Genomic DNA, 17,228 nt, shown 5'->3' with positions numbered 1-17,228 from the left:
CTACATTATTTATAGTTACTGTTGGCCTAAGAATGAAAATTAAGAATCTCCTTAGAGAAACAGGATGAGATATTATGAATAGAAAGAAACATGGCATTTTCTTTTGTCATTTCTTCTACAGAATGTACAGACTTTAGGTTTAAAGGATAAGTACATACAGTACAATACTCTTCTGAGCTCTTCAGTACAGCCAAAGACTGCCCAGATCGTTGGTGTATGTTGTGCTGTGTGCTGCAATAAATGTGTCTGTCTGGAGCAAAAGGACTTGGCTGTGATGAAGATTAAAATGCAGTTTGAGAAACTGTATGAATGGATAGTTTACTAGCAAAGAAAAATCAAGATTTTTTGGCAAAACCAGGAACTACAGACTAGTTGAAGCTCAGGAACTAACTTTAAGTACCAGCAATGTATATAGGAACGACTAACATACAAACACAAATCGATGGGTATCGTTCTGTCGAGATGGTGAATGCAATGGACACAGATACAGCTGAAATCTATCTATAAAGAGTAGGAAATGAAACATAAATAATATTTAGTACTGCATTAAATACAGGTTATCTGCAGCACAGCTAAAGTATGCATGGAAATACTTCAGCATTTTCACTTTATCTAAAAGATGTTTGTGCTATACTAATGAAGAAAACTTGTGTAAATAAAAATATAGATGTCTTCCAGGTCTCAAAACATACTGAGGCAAAATCTGAAAGACAGCTTTGTAGCTGCTTCTGTATCTCAATAAATTATTGGTCAAGTGATGTATTTGGGACTCTAGTAATCACATGCCTCAAAGGAGGCTTTCACTAGCTTACTCAGGATTAGGCTAATAATCCAATAAAACTCCTATTTTGAGGGGTGGCACTAAAGAATAGTTCTTCTGACAAATGCAACTGTAACAGGTAATGAAATACAAAATTGTCCTACTACTAGTTCAAGAAAACTAGCCATGATGACCAGTTAACTTTGTGGTGAATATGCAAGCTGCTCATCCAGTCTGAGTAGTCACAGTGCTAAGTGAAAAATAAATTATCTGGGAAGGAGAAAGAGAAGTAAGTCTCTGTTATCAAAATCTACTTGCACTGTTGGTTTGTTTGTAAAGGTTTAAGAGAAAGAATATATAAACACATTCTCACAGAAGCAATGGATACTTTCTGGATCTCTGTAAGAATTTTTATTCTGACCATTCCCAGGGAATCTGGCGACAGGTTTTATCTGTCGGTCAGGTAGGCTTCTTTCCTGAAGACTCACTAACTCTTACAGCTTTGCAGAAAAGACACACACACGAAGACATCCACTCCTCTGGTAGCTGAACTGCAAGAATTGATTAAGGACAAAAAACATACTGAGAGGTGATGTATTTCTTACTCCCACTGAGCACTTTGAAAAATGGTATTTTTAATGTCAGTAAAAATTATTTCTTATGTTTAGAAGAAACACAAAACCGAGGCTTTTCAGGCAGACTGAGCACAACTAATGACTGATCTAAAGCCTATGAAAATCAATGACTTCTGACTTCAGAATTGAATCTGACAGGATTTAGGAATTTCACATCTGCTCATGAAGAGTGGGAGGAAAATTATTCCTAGTTGATCTGTCACACTGGACTATCTACTAGAATATCATGCTCGTGGCATCACCAATGTCAAAAGAAATGGCATTATTTCTATCATTTTCAGAGATGATGAAAATGGTAAATGACTTCCTTAACCAGTATACCAATGGAAAAAAAGTCCTAAAAAGCCCTCTGGCAGAATAATAAGAAAATTTAAGTGGAATACATCAGTGTAACATTACTAAATAAACTGTTACAGTATTTTTCACTTTTCATTTCACTGTTTTAAGGAGGGGAAACAGACTTCCAGAGTGAACTCTATTAGCAGCTTTCTTAAGTAGTTTTACTACTATCTTTAACTTTAATAATGAAGTTCACCTTGAGTTTCTCTGAAGGTAATAATTTAACAGAAGTATTCTCAGCGCACACTAGGTATTCCAGAAATACCTTCTCCATCAAAGTAGCATCTTAAATTTTTTGTCTTTATAATGGAGATTAAAAGAATGGTATGCCCATTAAATTAATCTACATCTCCCTGCTATGACAGAGTAACAGACAAATAATCTTGTTCATGTTATTATTTAAAATACGTTTATGTATTTACATTTAAATGTTTGACCACAGTAATAACTTGTTTCTGGGACAGACTGAAGATAACATAAGTACTTGACTAGTTTAACAATTCTGTACTTCAAAACATATGAGATGAGGCACAGCAGTATAAAATGTTATGATTATTTCTGCTCCTACAATTAATCATTACAGAATTTAACAATCTGCATCTTATCTGCCACTTAGTTAAAACCAAAACAGACAACTTACATTTCCATAAAATTATGCGTGTAAATCACACCTGGTAACTTACACATACGATCAGAGAAACATTTGTTATCTATGAACAAGTAGTTTGGATCAAATGAGCCCAAGTGATCCTTTACATACAATTTTGTATGCATAAAGGTACTTGCACGTCACACCGTCTATCCCAATTTTTAAAATTCAGATACAAATCTTGTATGCAATTATTTATAAAAGAACATCCCTTTATGAGAAAAGGAAAATTCCATGCAACTAAAAAATGCCAAAAGATTGAGAAAAAAAAATTCTTACCTTGTATGAAATGTATAGCAATGTAATTATTGGTATAGAATACTTAATCACATATGTCTAAGAGAAATTGAAAAAAAAAAATTGGTTATTCTGATGATACCTTTCTTTGGATAGACTTAATTTTTAACATATTGATATCTGGTATATTTATCATGTGGTGGAATTTACGGCGTTTGAATTTTAAGACCATATTCTTATTTTTTTTTCAAGTAAAATCCTTATTACAGACCCACCACAAAGGATGGATTTATATCTATATACTTAAATCTATCTTCTACAAGGCGGAAGACACTCTATCATTCAGTATAATAGACCGTCTTCTCAGGTCTTCTCAGACTGCTGACGATTTCTTAACATGGTGGCTATGATTTTTTTAGTAAAATTATAGATAGCCACATCTATATTGCCATCTAGTGTATTCAAATGGAATTGTTTAATATATAAACCACTAGAAAATACATTTTACTTACTAAATTTATACAAATGTAGTTTAAAGATATACAGTTTAAGAGGACTACAGACAATATTAATTTCAGATGTCTTATAAGTCTGAGTTTTGATTTGGTTTAGATAAGGAGCAAAACCAAATTTCATTAAATGCTGTAAGTATAGTGCTAACCCTCTGTGATGTGTAGAGATGAATACACTTCAGGATAAGTTTCCATACTTCCGTACTGCAGAGGCCAAAAGATGCAAATACACACATGTGCGATGTCCAGAGGTACTTCATTCTGGAAGAATACAGACAAGTTTTTGCTGATCATCTGGAGCTCTGCTAAGCTGTGTTGATGAGAGCAGTTATGTTAGAGAAATTATGAAGACAGTTTTCTTGGACCTTCAGGACTCTCAAATAACTGAGCAGAAGACTGCCTTTGCACTTTGCTGTGTGCTCTTAAGAACATCTCTGCTTGCAAACTTCCAAACATTCTTTTTTGGCAGAATTTTGGGAAATGCCTCAGTCTACAAGCAGCAGCATGCCAGGGAAGGAAATAAGGTTCATAACCCTCTCGGTTTGTGGTCAGCATATTTTACAGTCTTATTGTCTAAAAAAGCCTTTAGTAGAACTTTAAAAATATACCTCATTGTGCTTAATGCCAGACATCCAAAAAGGACTGTGTGAATTAAGTTGTAAGCAGCATCAGGATTCAGTGTTATTGTGTATTCTTCCATTTTTCCCATGAACTGGACTTGATCTGAACCACTAATTAAACAGAAGAAATAAAAAGTGTTAAATTAAGTTCTGTAACACTTTCATATAGTTGTCTGTACTTAAAAAGCATTTAATCCTCCTGACAGTAAAGAGCCATACTACTGCTATCAGTCCACAATCTTCTAGTATATCTGTGATATAATTAAGCCTGATAGCACCAACTTGATGCAGCATCAGGAATTTATTTTCATGTCTCGTTTTCTGGAAATGCAATCGGTTTAAACAAGCTGTTTCAGAATGAGATAGAATTGTTTACAGGAAGGCATGCTTGGTTTATTGCTTGAAGCAGCTACTCCTACAGGGTTCACAGGGCTTTTGATGAGAGTGAAGAACTTAACTGTGTTTTGTGGGGCTGTGCTATTATATCTGGATGCTACTAAAGCCATAGATTGGAAGTAAGTTTACAGAAAAGACATGCTGAAAAAAATGGTTATTGCTTGATGTGGCTAGTTTTGTGAATGATGTGGAGGGCTGATCAAAAAAAAAGCTGCTTAAATATGTGGGGTTTTCCCCCTGTTTTTCTGGGTGGGGGATAATTGAGATGACTGAGCAGTGTCAGAAATTAAGGCAACGTTTGGGATTACATTTACAATTACAGAGAATAAGAGCTGCAGTCTTTTGTTTGTTTTTAAACTGGATTGATGCAGTAGGTTTTTTAAGAAGCTGATTGAACAGTACCAAAATGCCTTACAGATGACTACGACTTCACAATTATCATAACATAGTTTCAGAATCAGAATGTCTTAGATCCTCTCCCTCTCTCTTTCTCCCCTTTTTATCCTGTTTTCCATAAAGTCTACGATGAGTGGCCTTAGTTATGTGACATTCCTTGAATTTTTGCTTAATCAAGTTTTATATCACCCCTTCTAACTTTTGCCCAAGTTGTAAATGTAAAACTGAGAGGTCTATAATGAAACTTTTACTTTATTTTTTTTTTTTAAGTAACAGTTCAGTACTAATTTTCTTCTAGTGTTCTATAAATTCCTCCAAATCCTACAGATTAGCTATGGGAACTGGCAGCAGTGATGCACAGGTGCAGTTTACCACTCCTGCTTCTTCACACAGATCACAGGAAATTCAGCACAGACTATCCCAGCTCATTTCTTGGCAGTCTGAGGATACCACCAGGGAAATCTTTTGATTGGGAGTGCTTTGCACAGGGAAAATGGGATGAACTAAAGAAACTAACAACATTGTTTTCTACAAAGACGCCCTTCCCCTGCTTCTCCTCCCCACAAAAAAACCCAAACCAACCACACAACCCTAAACATACTGCAAAACTTCAACAGCAAACAAAAGAGCTTGAAGGAGTTTAGGGGAGAATGTTTCTTTGTTTAGTATTATGATGTCCTTTACAGTTTTAACTTTAATAGGAAGTTACTTATTTTGCTTGACCTCTCTGTTACGTGTCTTACTGTCGTCTTAGTACCTGTGGAAAGTAATACAGGAAGATGCTGTACTCAACTGTTAGTTCCTTAGGCCATTGAAGAGGAGAAAATTGATAAACGTGAATATTTTTAAAACATATTTTACCTGAGGTTCTGAAAGGCAACAATTGCAGCTTCTACTGTCATAAAGAAGAGAACAAATACGTAGGCATAAAAAAGCAAAGTATCCGAGAGTCTTGAAAAAGTGTTTAATGGTAGTAAACCAAAAGCTTCTTCACAAAGGTACAGGTTAGCATCAAAATCTCTAAAGAAAAAAGAATAATCCTTGTCATCATGGATTTCATAACTTGATGTCAAAAAGGACCAAAGTTTCCTTTTTTTTCCAAGCAATTACAAAGCCACAGTTGTGCAGATTATTATGAAGGAGAATGTATGACATAAACATGAGGTAAAAATCCATTATTTATCATCAGCAAGATTTTAAATGAGCAACAACCTGCAGGCTTCACTTAAAGAAGTCATAAAAAAAGTAAAATTGCAGCTAAACCATACCTTGTTGCCCCAAATCCAAATTTTGCTTTCAGGAATTTGAATATATGTTCATCTGACTCAAGATTAAGAATTTTCTATGAAGGGGGGAAAAAGAAAGGAAATTGTATTTTAAGTATCAAAAAATTAAAGCTTCACACAGTAAACAGTTTTTTCATCATTTAAATGAAACTGTGAAGCAACACAGGCTTACTGAGATAGGGTCCTCTGCAATCACATAAGCATTCAGTTTGTAGTTACGGTGCTGTGGTCCAAAAGGCAAGTTACTTGCTTTTTAGAATATCTGTGAGGGTTAGTTTCTTGTTTACACCTAAAGATTATCCAGGACAAGTTGGTTTTAGCTGTATTTTTTATTTCAATGACTTATCATATCTTACTGTGATACTTTTAATTTTCACGTGTATTAAATTTAGTCTGTTGATATAGATCTCTTGAAGAGGCTAAAACTCAAAAGCAGAAAAAGCGTTACTGTCACTAACGTCTGCAGATATCTCTGTGTGCAAGAAGCAAATAAAAGTATGGTATGGTCTCCAACATTTTTATAATAAGTATTCCTTTTTAACTGCATTCACTGAAAAGTAAATTCAATGAAAAACTGTGCAAATGCTTAGCAGTACCAGAATGCAGTATAAATCTACACTTGTTATAAAATTACAAGTGAGCCTCAAGTTATAATACATATTTGATTATTTGGTGTTAATTTATGAAGTTTTAAGGGTATGTTTTAAAATATACAAACTGAAAAGATTAGCAAAACAATCTTTCATTTCTAAAACACAGTTTCTGAAATGCAGTGAAATCTCATTCCAGTTTTTATTTACTATTACTGTAGATGATTAACAAACAGCTTTTAATGTAATACAATTTAGTAAGTTTCTGTATTAAAAATTACTTGCTTACCTTGATTAATTTATTTATTAGGAGAGTCAAACACAAGACTAATAGTACATGGAGAATAAGTTTCCCCAGTCTATTAAGCAAGCCACCCTTTTTTAGGTTTTTCTAGGAAGGAGAAAATATTAGTAATTCAGTACATTTTTCCACGTATTTGAAAGAAAGTAGTAGTATTTCAGTCTATTTGTATGTATTTGGAGCAAAAGCAACACAGATAATTTGAAATAGCTTATCTGCTAGGCCTGATTACTATCAAATCTATATTAGGTTCAAGTAAGCAAAAACGTACGCATAACCAAGTATCCAGAATAAAGACACATTTCTTCCACAAAACTGAAGGGACGGTATCATAAAAACTCCCCAGCATGTTGATCTGGCAGAGTTTTGTAACTAGCCAAACAGCCTTCCTTCAGAGGTGGCCCCATTGTATTTATACAACTGCTGGCAACCCGTGCAACTGTGGCTGTCTCCCAAGACTCCCCTCATTTCAATCGTACTGTGTGTTTTTTGAAATACCTATTCAGGAGGCCTTACACCTAAATATGGCAAAGCCGTCTCCTGGCTCTAGCTGTCAGTTGATAGGATTTTGAGCAATTTTCCAGTTCAAACCTCCAGATCTGAGAATGGTTCTTTGGCTGCTCGCAGGCAACTTGGAATGGGCACAGACATTGTCTAACTATAAAAAACACAGTCCTGATTTTAAAAGGTCACACGTGAGAGACAGCAGGAATGGCCCTGTAAGTTCATATATTCTGGTTAGAGGCTATCATCAATGCCAGTATCAGAAAAGAGAACTATAAATACAGGAAAAAAATCACAATCTTTGAAAGAAACAATAGGTTTCACTAAACTGAATGTGACATGTAACTAGTTCTCACAGAATGTTTTGTTGGAGGTAGATCCAGAAATACAAGTCCTGCTGAAACAGATATAAAGTCCGTTTATGCAATTTTTTTGCAGGATACAAAATGGCAGCTGGCACAATCGTAAATGTTAATAGCAATCACAGAATTATGGTGTCTGATGTGCTTGGTTATGCTGCAGTTAGTGTAATTGAATTCATTATTTGATCATGCAGTGTTTTTGTTGCTCTACGCTATAGTAATTCCTCTAATTAGTATTAGTAATTTAAGATTATAATGCATATAAATTACTCATTTATCTTTATATATCACACTATTTAGTACTACAAAAATATTTCAGTACCTACCTGGATTGTTCTTGCTATCAAAACAGAAGCATTAAAACTTATAAGTAATGATCCAAGAATCATAGAATTAAAGAACTGTAGGACACAGACTAGCAGTAATCCAGAAATCTGAATGATATACAGCGACATAACCTGTAACAATAACGAGATTTTTATGCCTAAAAAACTTTACAGTCATAGCTGCTTTTCTTTGAGTATGTTTTGTAATTTATTTCAATATCAATTATTTTTACAAAAAATGTATCGTCTTACAGTAAATCATGACACTTACAGCCATTACTACATCCCTTCTATATTTATGTCCCGAACTAGTTAGGTTAATATTTTATACCTATTTTATACCTAGGGAAGCTTGATGCTGTAATAAAGCAGATAAGTTAAACAATTGCAGAGTGAGGAAAATATTAATTACTTAATATTTGGAAGGTGTTTTCCATTTTCTTTAGTCAAAGAAGTGTTTCTGTAGCCTCTCTAATGTCTTTATGACTAAAAAGTTATGGCTCAGTGCAGTTCAGTAACTAAACAGCAGCTGATTTCTCTAACTTTTTCGTAATAGTTTAGTATAGTCCTTTTCAAGCTATGCTACACTATTACAAATGTTCAGCTGAATGCAAACAAAACTAAAACCAGATGACTTTTTAAGTAGTACTTTTTGGAAAATTAATATGGAATAAGAGTGGTGCAGTAAGTCCATTTCAGTATAATTCAGGATGAAGCTGGTAATTTGCCAACTTTTAAGGCAGTTGATTATTTATTAATATTTTGTTAATAAATATTAACGTTCATATTACTTGCTAACTTCAGCTTACATTTGCAGATAAAATGAAGAGTTTAGAAACTCTTAAATAAGCCACATTTATTTTGATATGCAGCCACCATACTGATTTTCAGTTAAATTAATATAATCACTAATATTCAAGTCTGCTTCAAATTTAAAATGAAATTAACATGAATTACTCTTCATCCTACAGTAACCTTCCTTAAAGGTAGTGTAAGCTTTTACAAGGGCTAAAATAATCTTAGCAGAATTTCACATTAAATTCAAAGACAATGTTTTCATCACCTATAGTGTATTTCTGTTCCCTAAGATTGACTGTAAATGACCCCGTGTCTTGTTAGTAACGCTTGTTTTACTTTTTGGCTCATTCAGTTCAGCAACATAGCAGCAACAATGTTATTTTGTGGTGAATTTCAATGTACTAAAGCTAACTGCTTCTCTTCAGCCCTCTGGTCCATCTTCTTCCTCCTCTTTGTAGCCTACACCTAACTTTCAAGCAAGGATGCATAATAATGCAAAAAAATTGAGGCAAAATTCATACATTGTTGTGGCTTCAGCTTAGGCAAAGATTTCTTGTGCTACTTTTTTTTTTTTCCTGGCCACTTCCAGAGGACCTGCTTAAGCTGCGGTATTACATCAACTGTTACGATAGTGTTTAAAAGCAATTCATTAATAGTGTCAAAACATAGCTGTGTCTAAAGAAAACTAGACACAACCTAAACAATAGAAGTGAATTACATAAACTAAACAAAAAACCAAAACCCACACAGCTGAAGAAAATCAGAAATGGTGTTTTTGTGATTATTCATTTTTACACTTGCAGTATATACACTGTGATCACTTAAAAGCACAAAACAGCACAGTGTATACTCTGTATTACTTTGGGCATCCAGGCTACTAGTTAGTAAAATACCTCCAAAACTGTTAGCTTTATGATAGAAAAGAAAAAAGCTTGGTTATTTCCAAACATAATCTTACCTTTGCTGTGGGAAGTATGTCAAAGCAGTCCAGTATGAATAATGCCAATGCTTGTATCAGCATCATAAACTGATTAAATTGCCAAGTCAGGCTAAAGAGAAATGTTGCTATGAACACAGCCATAAGTGTCAATCTCTGGAAGGAGGGAAGAAGTTTTATTCAACTTCATAGTTTCCTTCATTAAAAAACAAAACAAACTCCCAGAAAAACCCACCCCCCAACAAAAACAACCAAAACCCACCTTAATTTGGTTTTATTTTAAATCCATTTTAATATGAGTTGTCTAACTGCAATAACTGCTTGAAGGATAATAAACATTTTTCAGGAATTACAGGTTCTTGTACTTATGCCTGTATTTTACCATTCTAATACCACTTGCAAGAAAATGATGAGATCTCAGATAGTTTCAGCCCACAGATTAACATGCAATATATGCTTTACTATGCTATAAATAGAGTTATCTGAACAAATTGAGGAGTAATAACTTAAGAACTGTTTGTCAAAGAAACTGTATCACCAATTTGCTTTTATTCTTGCAGATCAGGACAATGTCCTAGATTTGTAAAACAAATTAAATCAAAAGAAAATCTTTAATCTTTGTGCTTTACAAGCTTTTCTCCTGCTCCCTTTGCATTAGTCTCTTATGTTTTCTTAAATACACAGTACTGCTGTCCTAGTACTCTTTAGAGCTTACCTTTTTTTTTTTCTAGTGCTGAGCATATGTATTCCTTTGTATTTCAACTACATCCAAATTAACAGAAGGCTCATCTGATTAATGTTTTTAATGTTATAAGTGATTTGTGTGTGTGTACATGTGCATATATCCACTGGTATACACGCTTACTAAGGATTTTGTCCTAGGTTTTATAGATAGTCTTCTGATACTAATTTTACTGCATCATACTTGTTAGAAATACTCACTTCTTGAACAGGCTGTAAATGAGGCCTGAGTAGGTATGTGATGGCTGCTATCTGAACAGCAAAGAATGGTAGTGCCCAGTTCTCTCTTAAAGGAATGGTGAATTCTACTCTTGTAGTATCTATTCTGTACAAAACAAATGCAGTTTCATGAACTTAAAACAAATAAAATACCAACTTGGTGACAGACAGGTTGCAATGACAGACACTTTAACTATTTATTGTTAAAAATGGAGGCTTTACAGTCCGGTTCCTTCAACATGCCTGGCTCTGAAAAAACATGATTATGAAGGTTCTGCAAGTCATCTGTTGTTTCTGTACCTCGAATGTTGTACTCTAGCTTCACTTACTGTTAAAAACCTTAAAACTATGCACTAAATCTTACTTATGAAGCACAGCTTGGGTAATTTAATAATGAACAAACAAACCTCCAAACAAGAACATTCCCAAAATCCAGCATGTGGAGTTTTCATGACACAGATAATTTTACTTCATTTTTTTGTTTGCAAAAAGCACATATAAGAATAAATAGGTATCAGTTTCTTCACTGTGATCCCAGTGCATTGGATCTGAATACTGCTAAACTGGTTAGGAACTTCTGGTCATTTTTTGAATGTTCTAATATAAAAAGTATGTGATGGAAGCTAGTAATAGTTCCCCAAAGGGCAGTTATTTATAAAACCTGAATTAATAAACAAAAAATAATTCCCTTTTTTCTTGTGTAAAGAAAATGTTTGCTAAAAAGGCAAGTAAGCAACACATCTGAGACATGCTTAGCTGGATGAAAAAAACATCTAAAATGGAGCTACTCAGTAGCCTCAGGTGTACTTCATCTGGACAGAAAGTCTTTATCTGAATCAACTGTGTGTACTTATTCTGTTTGCATAAAGGACAACAAGATTCCATTTTCATGAATTATTAGAAAGACAAACCAAATCTGCTCCAAATATCCTGTAAACGGAAAAGATGACCTCACGAAATAAACATGTGAACTACTGCACATTGCAGGTATTGTTTAATTACTTTCTTCTTTGGAGAAAGAAACGTTTTACCACTATATACCTGTAACTATTCTGTAATTGACATGCTTGCAGATAAATTTATTTACAACTGCTGATGAACATATCAAACAGTTTTGATAGAACTGACACTATACTTTTTTTGATTAAGTTACAGATAACAGCCTGCGTCACCAGTCTTAGCTTCATGCCAGCAGCTTACTGCTGGCCTAAAGCCACTTCTTTCTCTCCAAATTGAGAATTCAAGTGATAAAGCACTACAACAGCTCAATTGCCATCTTTTTTCCTCTGAGTCTTAGTGCAAGAGATGCCTACAGGAATAAGGGAACAGAGAAGCTGAGCTTCTGATGATCTTGGGTTGTTGAAGGAATCCCTGGAAGTTGGGTGTGGGGCAGTGGGGAGAGACCTGAAGGGCATATATGTAGGTGTCTTTAACACCTAAGGGATCCTAGGCTGGAGAAGACAGGATACATCGTCTGGAGATTCAGACACATCTGAAAGATGTAGCCCACTTTCAGAGACCAACTTAAGGCAAATTTTTCTACTCCAACTTCTTGAAACTTTAAAATCCTAGTCTGCAATGTCAGCTCATTTCTGATTATTTTGTCTTATGTAAACATTTTTTCCATTTTCTGGCTAATCTGGAGAGGCCTTATAATTTTATTTTTTGTCCAATTAATCATGCATTTGAAGGTTTAATGCCTTACCTTTGACATGAGGCACAATTTTAGAAAAATCAAATGTTTAATCTCACTTACCTGTTTGTAATATACCAGCAAGCTGCCAACAACCCTGAAAGCCATGTTCCACTAAGAAGCCAGCTTGTTACATACAGAGCAATGACATAAACTGCCTGAAGTCCAAACAAAGTGTAGATATAAAAATAAACGGGCTCTAGGTATTGCTGTAAAACACAAGAATACTGTTGTTGACATAAAACGCTCATGGGGGGGGTTATACTTAATATGAATTAGGTTTTGCTTTTACAAATTAAAAAGGTATCGGGAATATTTCTAATTAGAAAAGAACTAAAAAGGGGAGCTATGATTCACTGCGCAATCTTCATAATGCACTTACAATCTAAAGCCATAAATAAATGCCTACCTGAATTGGAAGAATCCTATACAGAATGCTGAGAAACACCTCCTGGTAAACATTCATTCTTTCAAGTATGTTAATTGTCCTCACAGATTCAGTTTTATTGTCATATACTAAACCATGTAAACCTTAACGATAAAGAGAAATTGAAATAGGAGATTGTCATTTTCCCCCTCCATCTTCATTTGAACAGTGAATAACTTTTTCAAAGGTATTTTAGGATCTGTCATCAAAAACTGCAAACTTTGAGTCAAGGATTCAGACCACATCACCTCTGAATCAACATGACCTTCTGAGGTCTTCAGTTTCCCTGCTTCGAATGTGACTCAGAGTGCTAATTCAAGTACTATGCATTTAGTAATGTATAGAACATTTATTTTTACCCTTACATTCCTAGCATAGAATCTGTGGCACATATTGGATCTTGAGAAACATTCTTGTCACTACTTTGAATGCAGGTGATGTTACTATTGACAAAAGTGTAGTATAAGCAAAATTGCTAGGGAGCAACAGTTAAGTATCTGGAAAACACGAGACTGCCACAGAAAACTCCATCATCGTATATCATTTCCTTGGAAGCTGCTCATTGTGTCACTTACTGTCCAGGCACAGAGCAAAAAATTGCCCTTCCCAAAAATAGCTAATAATTCAAATTAAACAAGAGAATAAAAATGAAAGTAATATACTGAATAAACCAGCAAGGATGAAACTGTAAGATACGAGAGCTGTCCCTCAAAGTGACTGCCTCCATCAGAACGTGAAGGTGTGTCACAGAAACCAGTGTATCATTGTGAAATTTATGATGTCCGTAACTTAGTGGCTCCTTGGCGTATGAACAGAATAAATCTGTCTCCAGTACAATTGTTACACTATTTTTCACAGTTATGGTATTCCTTGTTCTCAACTATATTTGAAAAAGTATTAAAAATAGTCAGCTGCCAACACGAAGTAAAACTTACGTTACAGTTTACAATACCTTGCTGGATGGAAGCAGCCTGAATCATCTGTTTGTAGTAGGAATAATAAAGTCCACATTCTGTTCTGAATGAAATTTCTCTTTCGACTTCCTGCAAGGGAAAGTTCAATAGTAAATTCACTTTCCATTTGCTTTTCACAACCATACGAAGTTGCCTTCAACTCAAATTCTTGCTGCACCAGGGAAACTGACAGTGGCCTGAGTCTTTGGATTCATGCATTCTAAGCAACTTAGTTTAAGTAAAGGTAAAATACATCGACAAATTAGGGACAGCGGCCAATGGCTGAGGTGTCAATGCCTCTGTTAACTGAGAAAATGTATATGCCTTTTCTGATTCTGATATGTTGCTCGGAAACATTTTGGATCTCTTACTATTTTTGGTAATATTCAATGTTTAGATAGGAGCAGTGGCCAACAACTGGACTTTAAAACTGCATATGCTTGCTCCATGCATTTAACCTTTTCTTCCAGATGTAGCTATCCCACAGTGTTCCATGGCTTTGCCACCTTAAGGCCCAATTAATTCGGCGTGCTATACTTGGGACCGCACCATAATGCCACTCTGATATTTCAGCTGGCAGGGTATGCTGCTGCCCACTTGTTAAATGCTGTTTCTTGCAGGAAGCCAGCTGTTCATCACTCTCATATTTAACTTCTGGGTTAAAAGAAAAGTGATTCTTTACTTGTTTTTAGGTGTAGGTAAAATTATTTTTATTTTTTAAATGTTCAAATTATTTAAACTGTAAATATGCCTCTTTCTTGGCTGACGTTGCAGTAGGTAGAGTCTAGTGAGATATGAAAGCTCTCCTAGAGAAAACTGCTCTCAGTACAGGATCTTTGCTTTGGAATTCACCTCCTTTTGTTAACTCATTAGTTGTGAAGACCTAATGAAGTTTAACCAATTCAGAGCTCTGGGCAACCACATTTAAACAAAATAAGACTGCATGAACAACCACTCTGAAGTGAAATAATAGGCATCTTATACAAAATTGCTTTATTATTAGTGGTATTTTTAGTAGTTTCTATAGAAGCATCCCAGAAAATCTCTCTCATAAGCAGCAAGTTAGAAAAGGTTTATATCCAGATTTGAAAATCCGATGAGATTCCTTTATGTGGTGTAAGCAAGTCATTAAGAAATTTAAGAGAGATTTCTGAAGATAATCTTATTAATTCATCTTTCTTTACAAAAGAACATTACTGAAATAACAGAATGTTCCTGTTTTCTGAGACTTTTATGAACGCCATGCTGGTTAATGCAACCTCACATAGAATCCCCAGACTTTAATCTTGCTTATACAGTCCCATCTCTTTTGCTGGAAGAGAATCAATACTATTTCAGAGCTAACATAAAGCTAGATAAAAAAATCATGTTCTTCCCTCCTCTACTGCGCAGTATAGAATCTTTTCTCAAAACATGTGTTTTATTGAAGTCAACTGCTGACAAACTAAACCATTATTAGTTCTGGTCTGAGAAAAATCAACAGATAGAACTGCATCTGATTCAGTGTAAGTTCACAATTAAAGTCTCCAGCTAAATACTAAAAGCGACACACTTAGCAAAATGAGAATGTTGGATTTTTGAACGAGCGCTAGTTTGAAATTCATCACTACTGAAAAGTTTTCTAATACCAAAAAGTGGTTGATTCCAAGTGCTCATTAAAAAAAAAGAGAAAAAAGAAGGAATGTTAACATTTGGAATTTATTAAGGGGGAGAAAGTAGTCACAGAAGGGGATCTAATTAGCAAAAATGCATTCAAACATGATTAATTTGTAATCCTCACACCAGCTGTATTCAACCAAACGCTGTACTTTATGAGACAAGCACTAGTGAGTTTTACATCTGTTTCATGCTAAGATAACATCTGTTTTATTCACTCACAATACTTTTCCAGTTCTACAGCAATTTATACTTTTCCTAGTATTCATGTCAATAAAAACATGCAGACTTATGGGTAGGCATTATAGGAGCACATGTTTATCTTTCTGTATATTCAATTTGTGAGTGTTTAACAAAGAAGTTACCACTGTTCCAAGGATAAAAAAAATAACACTACCCTCCAAGATACATATAAGAGTTGCATATGATTTCAATATACGCAATTGTAGCCTAATATCCTAATAATATTAAGCATTCAAAACAAAATACTTTTCCTCTCAAGGGCAGTGCAAAATTCTAGAGCTTAGGTTTCCTTAACTAACTCCTTAACTAAGTCATTCAGAATACTGAGCAAGCAGCCAAAGCCTGAGTTGAGTTTTTCTATAAATAAAGAGAATAAGCAAAGCTCCAGTTACTTTTCTTTTTTGACAAAGCTAAAGCACAATTTGTGTAATTGAAAATATTTTTCAGTTGTTCAATTTAAGATCAGAAAGATTTGAAAATTGTCTCAACCATACAAGTGGGCACTCAATACAGACAGCTGCTATCAATGTTCCCAGTTGCAAATCATGCCTTCAGCAAACTTACTTAATCCTTGTACATTGTCTCTTGGCTGGCTAACCTCATGCCCATCTGTTAGAACAGCATGGTTCCTACTCAGAACGGACTTTTGATCTAGTACCCACAACCACACACCACTTACTTCTTTGGAGAGTACCACCAAAGTATTGGACTGCCCTCCTTCTCTTTATGGCTTACGCATTCACTTTGTAGAGTACTAATTAGCTGGCTACCCATTTCCCTGCCTTTTTTCCATCCTTCTCTTATACAAAATGTAAAAAGGGAAAATAAAAGCACTTCAGAAGACAAATCCCAGGATTTTTATCCTGCATGTCTGAAATATTTAAGAGTTGATATTTTTATTCCTGACTTCTTGCAAGCAGCAATTTTGTTAGAGGAAAATTCAATAATAGTAGTTTAAATGCTTACTGAGGAGGGATGAAGAACAAATGAAAGCTCTGAAGTTTACCTGTTTGTTTTACAGTGTTAATTTGCTATGTGGCCTTGGCTCATTCCTGTTCAAGGTTTCTTCAGCACTTGCATTTGAACGAGCCATATAACAGCTAACAGAAGAGGTGATGCAATTCTCCCCTCGCCACCCCCCCCACTGTATTATTTTCATAGTAGATCCTGTTCCCAAAAGATACTGTACTTGAGGAGGAGTCACTAAACTGCTGTTCAAAATTACTGAAAATAGACAAGCTGTTTTATATGTGTAGTGCCAGAAAGTTTTCAGAAAACTGAGAAAGGATTTTTGGCTAAGAAATCTGTTTTGGCTTTCACCATCACAAACACAAATCTTTGTTGTATTAATGCATGTGAGAGAAGATTCAAACTTTTTTCTTCAAAACTGTTTGGTCAAGTTAAGTGGTTATAACCTTCTGTGACCCCTGCTGGAAGTGTACACAAACACAGCTTCTGACTATGTGACATGGTATTCTGCATCCTCATTTTCTTTCAATAGTTCTTTCAGGAGGTCTTGGGATTAAAAAAAAACCAAACCAAAACAACACCAATCATGTACCTCTTTCATAGCATAATCCACTCTGAGGTCTGCATTTGCAGTTTTTCTGATAAGGAAACAATAGCACATCCTTCTCCAATGACCATG

The 17,228-nt window shown here is 34.8% G+C and overlaps 1 protein-coding gene across 1 annotated transcript in view; it reads right to left on the bottom strand.

Annotated features, from left to right (window-relative positions):
* Positions 1-17,228, bottom strand: part of DPY19L3 (dpy-19 like C-mannosyltransferase 3) — a gene marked incomplete at its 3' end in the record, with an annotated part of 36,102 nt that overhangs the window by 11,404 nt on the left and 7,470 nt on the right. The window contains exons 4-15 of the mRNA XM_082005470.1: positions 13,681-13,771; positions 12,711-12,832; positions 12,365-12,510; positions 10,591-10,714; positions 9,670-9,804; positions 7,914-8,045; positions 6,710-6,811; positions 5,813-5,886; positions 5,406-5,564; positions 3,741-3,863; positions 3,282-3,393; positions 2,663-2,719 (exon numbers count right to left, since the gene is read on the bottom strand). Of these exons, the coding sequence (XP_081861596.1) occupies positions 2,663-2,719; positions 3,282-3,393; positions 3,741-3,863; positions 5,406-5,564; positions 5,813-5,886; positions 6,710-6,811; positions 7,914-8,045; positions 9,670-9,804; positions 10,591-10,714; positions 12,365-12,510; positions 12,711-12,832; positions 13,681-13,771 (1,377 nt within the window). The remainder of the gene's footprint in view (positions 1-2,662; positions 2,720-3,281; positions 3,394-3,740; positions 3,864-5,405; positions 5,565-5,812; positions 5,887-6,709; positions 6,812-7,913; positions 8,046-9,669; positions 9,805-10,590; positions 10,715-12,364; positions 12,511-12,710; positions 12,833-13,680; positions 13,772-17,228) is intronic.

This window comes from Phaethon aethereus, assembly GCF_964289735.1.
Source record: "Phaethon aethereus genome assembly, chromosome: 13".
Taxonomy (NCBI): Eukaryota; Metazoa; Chordata; class Aves; order Phaethontiformes; family Phaethontidae; genus Phaethon; species Phaethon aethereus.
The sequence above is the reverse complement of the archived record's forward strand: the minus strand, read 5'-3'. Positions and strand labels throughout refer to the sequence as shown.